The sequence below is a fragment of the Limanda limanda genome, chromosome 19, assembly GCF_963576545.1.
Source record: "Limanda limanda chromosome 19, fLimLim1.1, whole genome shotgun sequence".
Lineage (NCBI taxonomy): Eukaryota > Metazoa > Chordata > Actinopteri > Pleuronectiformes > Pleuronectidae > Limanda > Limanda limanda.
Genome location: NC_083654.1, coordinates 18,010,199 through 18,021,946, shown reverse-complemented (window position 1 = coordinate 18,021,946; position 11,748 = coordinate 18,010,199). Strand labels below are relative to the sequence as shown.

At 44.2% G+C, this 11,748-nt stretch overlaps 1 protein-coding gene across 1 annotated transcript in view; it reads right to left on the bottom strand.

Moving 5' to 3' along the window:
* Positions 1-7,900: 7,900 nt before the first annotated feature.
* The window catches only part of chrna11 (cholinergic receptor, nicotinic, alpha 11), a 17,682-nt gene continuing 13,834 nt past the window's right edge, over positions 7,901-11,748 (bottom strand). Inside the window, exons 10-11 of the mRNA XM_061092794.1 lie at positions 11,330-11,439; positions 7,901-8,635 (exon numbers count right to left, since the gene is read on the bottom strand). Of these exons, the coding sequence (XP_060948777.1) occupies positions 7,901-8,635; positions 11,330-11,439 (845 nt within the window). The remainder of the gene's footprint in view (positions 8,636-11,329; positions 11,440-11,748) is intronic.

The following is an 11,748-nucleotide window of genomic DNA, read 5'->3' as shown; positions in this document are numbered from 1 at the left end:
ACTGGTTTTAATGTCTTTTAAATATATATTTATGAATATATATTTCTTCAATTAGTTTTTCTCCCGTCGGCTGCCAAGCAGGAAGTGTCATTCATGCGCTGTTTGTCGGTCTCGAGGTTTCCTCTAACCGCTTCCCTTTAGAGGAGATGAGTCCTGTAATTTGTGACTGCGTGGGAGGCGTTTATGCAAATGCAGCTCTTATTGAGTTGCCTGGATGTAAATCTTCAGAGCAAAATTGTTTGGCACAGTCGGCTGGATGAGAAGCGAAGGCCGGATGATCATGACGAGGAGCGAAGGTGACAGTTCGCTGGTGGGAAAGATTTCACCATCGCCCGCCCCAGTTCTGTAGCTTGAGGAAGACGAACGGGAAACACAGTTTGTTCAATTAGAGCTCAACAAGTGACTGAACGGACCAAAGAAGACTTTCAGCTCATAGAGCGTATTTAAAGCTGGACGACTTGAAGTGAAGCCAAAGCATCTCGACCGGCTCCTGAAGGCCGATCACTACTTGCACAAATGCGTAAAATGGCAGCGTTCTTCTCCAGAGATATTTTAGCTTCATTTTTAGATGGTGGGAGGAAGTGGAGACACGTCGTCCATCTTTATATAGACTGCAAACTTAAGAATTGATGAGAACAAGTACAGAGAAGAACACTTATCAACAAACGCCCCACGTTTCAGCTTGATTAGCAGGGATCTAAATTATGTCCGTCTGTGCCATGCTTAGGGTTGCAAAATTCTGGGAATATTCAAAGTTGGAAACTTTCCATGGGAATATAAGGGAATTAACGGATATAAACTGGAAATGTTATGGGTAATTTATACTAACTGTATTTACCTTGTCATATACATAGCCCTGAGGAAACTTTGGGCACTTGACTATATGCTTCTGCATCTTTGTGTCATTCTTAACATAGGTCTTTGCACAGTATTTGCAAATGAACACAGCCTTTCCTTCTACATTGGATGGGGTGAAATGTCCCCACACATGAGATAGTGCACGTGGCATAGTTCTGTAGAATAAGATGAGAAAAAAGTTTGTAAAAAAACACTAATGCAATGCCAGAGATATAAATAGTTAGCCAAACAATTGGAATCGTCTGTAAACATATTTTACAATTGATGGATAAATGAATGGAAATATGAACAGATGAACAATCCTCAATCAGCATGCTAATATATTTTCCCATTAATATCATTGAAACTTACCTGACTCGTCCTGCACACTACAGCAGGCCTCAGTAGCCCTGCTGTAGAGTGAAGGATGCTGGGAGTTATCTGTGCATGTGATGGAAGAATGCACAGTGGAGGGTTGAAACTCAACGTGCAGCGTGTGCTGCATTCCATACATCTTTAAAATAGAGTTTAGAATGATGTTTGTATTGCTCAGCGTTTAATTTGCATAGTTGTTTTTTTTTTCAAAATTCCCAAAATTCCCGAGCTTAATATTCCCGTGGAAAGTTTCCGGAAAGTTTCCGGAAATTTACCGGAAACTTTCCGCCCCTTTGCAACCCTAGCCGTGCTACACAAATTGTGTTATTGTCCAGTCTCCTTTTTTGAATATCACACTTCCTGCCTGAAAGCACTCTCCTCTCAGCATGAATGAGAGGAGAGTGCTGTTCAATACGTTACAAATCCCACAGCAGGGAGCACAGCTGCTAATAAAAGGTCCAGAGGAACATTATTCTAACAATGGAACAAGCTCTGTGACATTTTGATGGTCACATGCTGCACGGATCTTTATGTTGTTCTCTGGACTCAACAGGGGCTGTTAAAGTCCAACGAGGGGTTATACTGGGACACTGAGCCGAAGCATCATTCAAGCCCAAAACACAGAACCTCTTAATGCACCCGGTGGAACCAAACCTCACTGGCACCGCTGGCGTGAGAGAACTCCTTTCTTTAGACTCGTCTCCACCTGCGCTCACTTAGAGAGTAGAATTTAAACTGCTCTGTTTTTACTAATTTGAATTGTCTTATTGTTCAACTTAATTAAGACTCTACAAACTACTGTAAATAGGTGATCCTTTAGTCCCACTACAGAGAAATGGGCCTTGGAACCGCACCAGAACAGGATATTAAAATCCCCACTCAGAAAAGTAATAAACGTGTAATGACGTAATATAAAAGGAGAAAGTGAAAATGCCCAATGTAGGCAGAATATATACATTGTAACAGTAAATGATTTTGAAATTGTGTGGATAGTAAATCATTATAACACAAGACTGCCTGTACAAGTACATTCACATTCTAACTGCCTGTAGCCAACATTAGCAGCTAATATCCTGGTCATAACCACAGTAGTATTATTATTATTATTATAAATACCTAACTCCAAGAAATATGAATAATTTACTCTAATAAAAACTAACCTTTGTATGTTAAGTTTATTATATTAAACATTTCTGACGCATTTACACATGAAACTATGCATCAGTACATAGAATCGCATTTGCTCCACCATAGCCTGATAGGAAATTAAAATGCTAATCTGTAGTCGTAGTCTAAATTATTTAAAAACTAAATCTTAATCCCGTAAGAAGGGAATAGATTCAGGGAGTTTGTTTCCACATTATTTGTCTCTGGGGATAACTCAAAATGAAATTAAGACCTGTTTCACACAGAAACAGTAAATATTTAAGGTTTTATAGATTTATAGATTTAGTGCTTGTCTTTTCTGACGCACAAGACAAGTAAACGGCTTTTCTTTTTTTTGTCTGTTCCTTGTTTGCGTCTCCGAATGGAAGGACAGGTCTGCTATCTCTAAGTACATTACATCACAAGCCAGTTATGTAACGAGTAATTAAAAGGCACAACAGTTTTAAATCAAGACTCATCTCTAACACCCGCAATGCACAGAAGCTCCAGATTATCCCTGTTAGTTTTACTTCATTTGCGTAAACCCATTTCATCCTCCAGAGACGGGCAAATGAAGATGGGTTTTAAATTTGTCACACCAACTGCATCATCATGAGTTCTAAAGACAATTTAATATTTAGACACGGTAAGTGAAATGCAACACAATGCAGTTTTCTATTTTTTGCTGTTTGTTCTTTTGGAGGGAGGTAGAGCGGGTTGGCCACTAATCAGCGTTCGATCCCCGGCTCCACCATTCGGCCTGTGTCTGTGCCGGCAGTGTGTGTACGAAAAGTGATCGAGAAAAGAAAACAATTTCAGTTGAACGGAATTGCAACATCCTCCAGAGACGGGCAAATGAAGATGGGTTTTAAATTTGTCACACCAACTAAATTGTGTTTAGAGTTCTAAACACAATTTAATATTTAGACACGGTTAGTGAATTGCAACAAACTGCAGTTTTTTCTCTTTTTGTTTTTTTTTTATGTTTGTTCTTTTGGAGGGAGGTAGAGCGGGTTGGCCACTAATCAGTGTTCGATCCCCGGCTCCACCGTTCGGCCTGTGTCTGTGCCGGCAGTGTGTGTATGAAAAGTGATGGAGAAAAGAAAACAAGAAATCCTCTTTACAAATACAGACCATTTACATTTTATCCAATCCACTGGGGTTCCATAACGGTAAAGAACATCTTGGGGAAGAAATTCATTTCATCTCATTCAGAGATGGTGATGAAAGACTTTCTTTTTTACTTCCACCAGTGAACTTCTGCTCTGTGGAAAAAATAAAAGGAAACTAACAGATATGTCTTCAGATCTTGGTTTGTGATGCAAGTTGTGCACATGAAACTTTTCTCCTCATATTAGAAACAGAGTGAAAATCCTTATCAACATCGAATCCCTGCCTCTGCCAGTTGCTCACTGACTATTTACTGAAAGTAGTTGACAGTTGGTATTTTACTTTGGTTTGTAGAGAGTTTTATTCCTTCATCTTCCACAAGTCGAGCAAAGAAATCAAAACTCAGTCAATTTAAAACCTAATGGTGACGTTGACCAGATCAGAGCTGTACAGAGCAGCCACCCTGGCTTACTGGTGTCGGGCCTGTGTTCCTCAGGCAGGTCACCTCCTGTCGACTTGACCTCATGACCCCGGCGGCCTGGGCTGGTCAAACGACGGTCTGCAAACTGAGGGAATGTGGTTTGGCAGGATTAATCAAGCCTAACAACACATGTGTAGGTAGGCTCGCTGGGAGGAGTGAGCATCAATCCCTGTCTCTCCGTCCCTCTATCTCGCTCTTTCCTTCCCTCTCTCCCTCCCTCCCTCCCTCTGTCCCTCTCTCTCTCCCTCCCTGCTTCTCATCAGCCGCATCGACCAGCGCTTTGGGCCTTTGGTAATTAAAAGGCATTGATCGGCCTCAACCGCAAGATGTCGGGACGTAATCATGCAGCACAGCACGCTGGGAAACCGTCCAGTTAACAGGTGTGCATGCACATGTATGAAACTAGTGTGCTGTGGGAATATTAATGCGTGAGTAAGTATGAATTCATGGTTTTATGCAGAGCCATAAAACCATGTGATGGTTTTCCCCTGGTGTGTTTAGTCTTGTTTAACCCTTGGGTTTCTTTCTGGTTCATTTGTATGCTTTGGATTGACTCCATCTCTTTAGCTTCCATATCACCGCCGGGGTTACAGAGCCGTGGAGCTGGAGCCTAATGTGCCTCCAGTGAGGGTCCCTGGAATTACCCATCTGCTCAAATAAGTCTGAGGCTTTATTATTAAAGGAGAATTGGGTGGGGAGAAAAAACAACAACCACTCATTGATTCTGTACATGTGTTAACCCTGCAGCTCATCTTCCCCGTGCACACACACACACACACACACACCGCCTTTACACACGTTCTTTTATTCCATCTGAGTGAACACAGTAAATCTAAGTGCTGCTAGATTGCTGGCACTGCACATTTTTCTACCTCGGAGAGAAAAGGAGTCAGCCCATCAAACAGGGAACAAGGAACCAGCACATGACTGTAAATACGGCCCTGAGTCTGGCACACTGACTGAGTGACCCCCCCACCACACACACACACACAAACACACACACACACACACACATGATGGACAAATGGTTCCACGAAAATGTTTCTGTAATTCCAGTTTATTTCTTGCAGTATTTTCCCTGGTGGTGTGATCTACCGCGGTGGCCTTTCATTTGATGCCTGGGACTGAGTTATGCTCGTCTGCAGCGCCCATCTCCCCCGCCTCTGTCCCTCATAAATCCGATGAATTACCCAGTATGCCCCCTCTTTCCCCCATTAACCCTCCCTCACCCCCCCATCCCCTTTCTCTTCTCCCTGAACGAGTGATCAATTAAGGCCCTGTCCAGCTCTGCCTGCGCGTCAGCACTTTCTCTCCTCCTCCCGTGCCCTCGCCCTGTCATTTTTCTCCTCCTTTCCGGGGCCGTGCCAGCCTCCGTCAACACAGAGAGAGATGGGGAGCACAGCAGACCAATGGGGGGGAGACAACAACAAAAAAATATATATATATAAGGAGAGAGAATCCTTCATTTTCAGGATGAGAAAGGTTCTGTACAGATGAGTATGTACAGGAAGGAGAAGAGCCCTCTGCAAACCCCCCCTCCCTCCCCTCCGACAGGAAGTGGACTTTCCGCCTGTAGAGAGGAAGTGAGAGCCGACAAGAGATGAAGGAAGGTGTAGAGATAAGGGATTTGTGCCTGAAGCAGTTCACAGTGAGAAAAATGCACGTTTACAGCCCCAGATGACAGCGATTGTAGGAAAAGAGCCGGACGGATTTATCAGCTGCTTGATAACATCCTCCGATATGAGCAGTTTGTATTTACGCTGATATGAAAAGTTTTATTGTACAGATCACACAATGCAGAACAGTCCCAGTTATGTCTACTTGAAAAAAACAAAAACATTTCTCAATTCAAGATTTATATATGTGGTTGTGTATATTTTCTTTTTATTATATAGTTATCTATAATAAACTTTGTGTAAGTTTAACTGTGAGATATCAAGCTTAGTTTACGTCTTTGTCGTAAGTGTTTAATAACAACGTCATTGCCAAACTTTATATATCGGTTTTAGAAATGATTTACTCCTTAATATCTGTATTGGCATCGACCACCGGGTCTCTTGTAAGGAATGTGGTAAATATAATGTCCAACATAAGAGATGGTGGTGAAAACAGATCACTGTCACTGTCAATATGTTGCTTATTGAAATGAAATACAAATATCATAACAATAAATGATCAATTCAGGACCAAATGTGTGTAAATTACATAACAGCTGATCCCTATTTGCTCCTGTTTGAGTGATATTTGACCCAAACTTGACTGAGGCTTTTTCTAGGAATCAAATGAGACTGGTTGGGTACTTCACAGCATGAAGGTTCTTGGTTTGAATCCCTGTTAGACCAGTGTTTCTCTGTGTGGAGTTTGCAAGTCATTACAAGGTATGTGTGGGTTTGGTGCTCCAGCTCCCTCCCACAGTCCAGAGACATGCAGTTTGGGGTTAGGATGATTGTAATCTCTGAATTGAAGGTAAGCGTGAGGGTGAATGTTTGTCCTGTGATGGACTGAACTCTCCGGGTTGTGCCCCTCCTCTCGCCTAATCTCTGCTGGGCTTCGCTCCAGCTCCCTTGCGACCCTATAAAGATAAGCGGCATAGCTGATGGAAAGAATGGATGTATAATTGAGGTCCAATTTTAAGAGTTACCACTTTATTAGGGAACAAATGGGCATCGGGCTGTGTGCTACACTCTGTGCAGGGAAGTACTGGAGCTCTAAACCCCTGAGGGGATCTGACAGTAATTTGATGGGATGTTACTTATACTCCACATTAACTTGAGGATTTTGGTCTTAACATTTGTGCTGATTTAAAGACCTGAACTCCTGTTTGAGCTATTAAACCTTTAATATGAAATCCAATGTTTGATCAGGTAGGTATCTGCCTCACGAGTTATTAACGGATCAAGCCTCCGCTGTGGTGCAGCCACCGGCCACCGCCTTGTTGATGACCAGTTAATTCAGTTTAGCTCAGTCGTGATCAGAGCTTCAAAGCGTGCCCGCGGCCGAGGAGCTTTTGATCGCCACTGATTGCCGCAGATTGGCAATCGTCTCACAGAGATAAGGCCTTGGAATTTTAAAGTGGCCTGCAAAGGGAGAGGGGACTTCATCTTTTGGAAGCTTTATTAGTCTTAAAGATTACCCCGGGTCTTTCAATTTGACGGTCATTAGATGGTTGTGATTGAATAATAGATGAGATCCTCGTCTGTTCGTCCTCGCCGCAGCGTCCTCGATCTTGATCTGTCGGTCCACGGTTGTTTACCCGAGGCATCAAGCTGCTTACTCCGCTCAAATCTGCCCATGACACGAGGGATGAAGTTTCTTTCCTCCTTGACCGCTCTTTGTCTGTCCTTGTAAAAGTCTCTTTCTCTCTCCTCCTCCCTTCACTTGAACCGATGCAGTCTCCTCTCATTGTGTGGGAGTGAAGGCCTGTCTCTGCCTCCTTGAGAAAATAAAACGGCCAAATGACTGTCTTATTTATCTGTCCCTATCTATCTTTGCCTTGTCTCTTTCCCTCTCGTCTCCTCTCAATCTCCTCCTTGATTTAAGATCCGGTGTTATTTGAGGTTGCACAGGACTGATATCTTGTCTTCCTCTTCCCCTTTCCGACCCACCTCTCCCCCTAATTGTTAAGGAAAAGTCTCTGAATTAACCATAATCCGTTTCACCTTGTCGAGGATCTGATAAAGCACCCTGCATCAGCCTAATCTCATTCCACCTTCACTCTGTATCTCCCTCCTCATCGGTTCTCGTCTTAGATTTCAGTTACAAAATAGAAAGAATTGCAAAGAAAAACCATTTCCTTTTTTTTCTTTTTCTATTTCCCAGTCCCTCGCAATCACAAATCACAAAGCCCACAGTCGGCTGGAAATTGTGTTTCCAGGTTCCACTCCATCCGTCATCTTACATTTAATTCCCCTCATCCATCCCGTCACACTTTTTTTTTTTCCCTCCTTGCTTTCAAACAAAGTCCTTCGAAACAGCGGTCGCAAAGTTGGGAGCAGACATGAGGATGGAAATGGTGCAGATGATGTTGAAGACGCTGAACGCCACCAGGCAGAGGCGGTCGATCACAGCGGCGGCGAACTTCCACTGGTCGGCCGTGCTCTCGGCCTCGTCCTGCTCCCGGTAACGGTCCGCCATGTAACGCACCTCCTCCAGGAGAGACTGCAGCTGGAGGTCTCCTATCCCCGCTGTCGAACCCCCTCCAAGTCCTCCTGGTCCACCTCCAAACCCCCCACCGCTGGAGACAGTGCTGGGACAGCCGACGGCTTCCATGTTGGGGGTGGGAGGCGGTGGGGAGCTGCAGAACTGAGACGTCAGGTGGGCCGGCGGGCTTCCTGCCACCCGGGGGGGCCCCACTGGGATGTTATTCCTCTGGAGGGGCTCCGCGAGCATCGAAGGGTCCTCCATGCTCTGGTAGCCCATGTAAAGAAGGTTCCCGTTGTTGGCGCTGGCCTGGGAGTGGAGGTGGGGGTGTCCCGGGTGGAGGTGCCCCGGGTGGAGAGGAGCCAGGTTCTGCGGGTGCAGCGGATGGAGCACGGGGTCCGGGGCGTTGGGGAGGCTGCTTCTCTGGGAGCCTGAGGAGCAGCGCCGCAGATGGGGGGCGCAGGGGGGCCGCTCGGGGTCTTCACTCTCTCCGGGTCGCTTCATACGCAGGAACCATGCTACCCACTGCAGCAGGACCAGCTGCACCTGTGGAGGGAGATACAGGTTTAAAGATGAGGAAGGCGAAATGGAGAAATGAGATATGTAAAACCCCTAAGGCTAAACTTTGTGGAAGTATTGAATGAATGACCCTGTAATGTTGCCTTGATTTAGCGAGCCTCACCGACCCCATTCTCGCTCAAATCACCATCTAACATGTTGTTGTTTTCTATTCGGCTTGTTTTTATTCTTTTTTTTTTTTTTTTTTTTCTCTACTGATCTGTGATTATTGTCTACATGTACACACTGTACCTCTCCCAAAATGTACAAAGTTACCCAATTTTGAAAAAGGTTGACAGCAGAAGAAAGAAAATTGCCCTTGGGCTGATGTACGTTTTTGTAAACAACTGTCCAAAAAAAAAAAAGAATATAAAAAATTTAAAAAAAAAAAAAATAATAAAAAAGATGAGGATGGCGGACAGTGAGAAGCTGAGAAAGGTTTTTTTTTAATTTTCTTATATTAGGTACAAGAAAATATTAGAAGGTTTAAAAGCATTGGCACCTTTGACCTTTTGACTTTCACGTTTCACTAGCTAAGCTTGTAAAACAGCCTCTCCTGTAGCACTCTGGCGTCTGGGCTGTTTCCGACATGGCGTTTTGTTTGGAGACGGCGCTGCACTTCTCTGAGCAGCAGAGCGGGATCCTCACTACAGACGCCCAGGGAAAGAGCCCGAGGCGAAGGAGATCTTTTTTTTGCTGTAAGTGGATTCCCAGCAGACACAGTACTCGCGGAGGCAGCTTTAAATCCAAACTGTGGAATCGTTGCGATGGACTCTCGGCCGTAATGAGCTGAGCGGTGATGTTTCCGTCAACTGCAGCATTAAGATAAAAGGAAGAAGCCGCTCGCAAGTTTGTACGAATTTAAACCTTGATTCTATTTGACTGTATTCTGCTCTGTTTCGACCCCTTGTATCCTCTCCTCATCTACTGTCTGCCATCGCTCCTCCTTATTTCCACTCCAATATAATTCCACTACTCCTTGTTTCATCTCCTCTCGTCTCCTGCCCTCCTTTTTCCACTCATTTCCTTGTGTCCTCTCCTCTTTAATTGTCTCTGTGTTTCCTAATCCTCCCTCCTTTACTCTGTTTTCCCTCCTCTTTGGTCTCCTCCTTATTTCCACTCCACCATATTTGCTCTGCTCTTCTCTTTTTTGATCTCCTTTCCTCTTCTCCCCTTTCCTCCATCCTTGTTACCTCTCCTCCTCTATTGTCTCCCTGCTCCCTCTTTCCTCTCCACATCTCTGTTTCCTTTTTCCTCTCCTGTTTTTCCTAATCTTTGGTCTCCTCCTTATTTCCACTCCACTCTGTTTGGGCCTCTATCACCTTCTCCTCTCCTTCCCTCCTTTTCCTATTTCTTCCCCTTTCCTCCTTTCCTGCTCTCCTCTCTTTGCCTCCCTTCATCTCCCCTCTCTGCTTCCTCGTCCCTTCTGTTGTATTTGTTCATCCCCTCTCTGTGCCTTGTTACCTCTCCTCTCTTATTCCTCATCTCCCTCTGTTTTTCTTGTTTCTCCCTTCCTTATTTCCAATCTGCCGTGTTTCCTCTCCTCTCCTCTGCTTGTTTTATCTCCTCTATTCTCCTGATCTCCCTTTTCCCTCTCCCCTTCCATTCCCTTTCCTCCTCCTTTCCTCCTCTCCTTTCTTCCCCTGCCTTGTCCTTTTTCCCGTCTCCTCTCTGCCTCGTTTCCTCTCATCTGGACACAAACTACATGTCCCCTGAAATGCCATATTGTCCCAACAGCATCCAGATGGGTGTCTGGCGTCTAATGAGAAGCTAATGCCCAGATGACGGCTCAATTAGTCTCCAGCGAGTGTGTTTACGGACCAGGTGCAGTCCGTGGTGTTGATGTTGTTTTTGTCCGAGCCGCAATTATGAAGTGTGCTGGTTCGATGCCCTCATCTGAACCACATCAATTAGCCCGTTAATTGGCCCTCGGACTGTCTGAACAGGCCATCCATCAATAGAACAGGAAGTCCTTGCAGTTTGTCTATACACAGCATCTATACCCTCACACAAGCAAACTTTTATCGGGTAACGAAGCCTTGTCGATTTGTCTTTGCAGTCCCAACATTATCGTAAATAAGTAAATGCAAAAAAACATGATTCCACAAATGTCTTATCTTGCCTTATCTGTCAGAAAGATCCTAATGATTTTTATATTTAATGACGTTATTTCACTGCTTCTTTCATAACTTCCTTTTTTTGATACAGTCACATTAGAGGAAAACTTTTGTAAAAAAAAATATAAAATGAAGTCTTGATTTTTGCATAAAGCACAAAGCAAGAAGAGTGAAAGAAAAGATTGAATCAGGGTGAAACCGCCCACATATCCAGAGTGCTTTGAAACGCTCTCCAGTTGAAGTGTGTGTTTTTGATGAACACACTCCGGCAGACTGGTGCTGCCGGATGAGTCACCGCCGAGGAAGTCGGAGAATGAAAACAGAAATGTGACTAAACAGCGGCGGGGGGCACGGGGTAGAGCAAGAAACAGATGGAAGAAATAAATGATATTGAAAATTGCAGAGCAGAGGAGTGGCACTATTATGCTGATGTAGAGATCAACAGAGGGAATTCATCATGTCTGAATATATGGAGAGGAGCAATTGAAAAAAAAAACGATTTTAAAAAGCATGATGTATGTGACTGATTATTTATTCGACGTGGTGACGGAGAGTGTGAGCTCACCCATTTTGGCATGGTTCCTCCGTTGGGATCGTGGTGATGATACTGCAGAACCACCACTGTGGCGATGACCGACATCCCAACGATTATCATGATACTGGCAAAGTATTGACCTTTGGAAGAGAAGAGCATCGAACAGTGAGAGATTTCATTTCCTATTTGCCAAATGCAGGTTCTGATTTTGCCTTGAGGCCGATGTTTGGATTCTTTTTGAAGAACTAGATCGAAAAACTGAAGGTTATCATAAAAACAAAATTTCCTTGTGTTCTCCAAATTCCTCAGCATCTATGAGTTGTTGCTTCACTTCTGTGTCAAGCACTGCAAGGTCACTGAGAGCAGCTCCCAGACTCTCACTAGTTGTTTCTTCTTTCCCATTTTATTCACATTTTATTGCAACCTGAGACTCGCTGCCAGCACCCCCG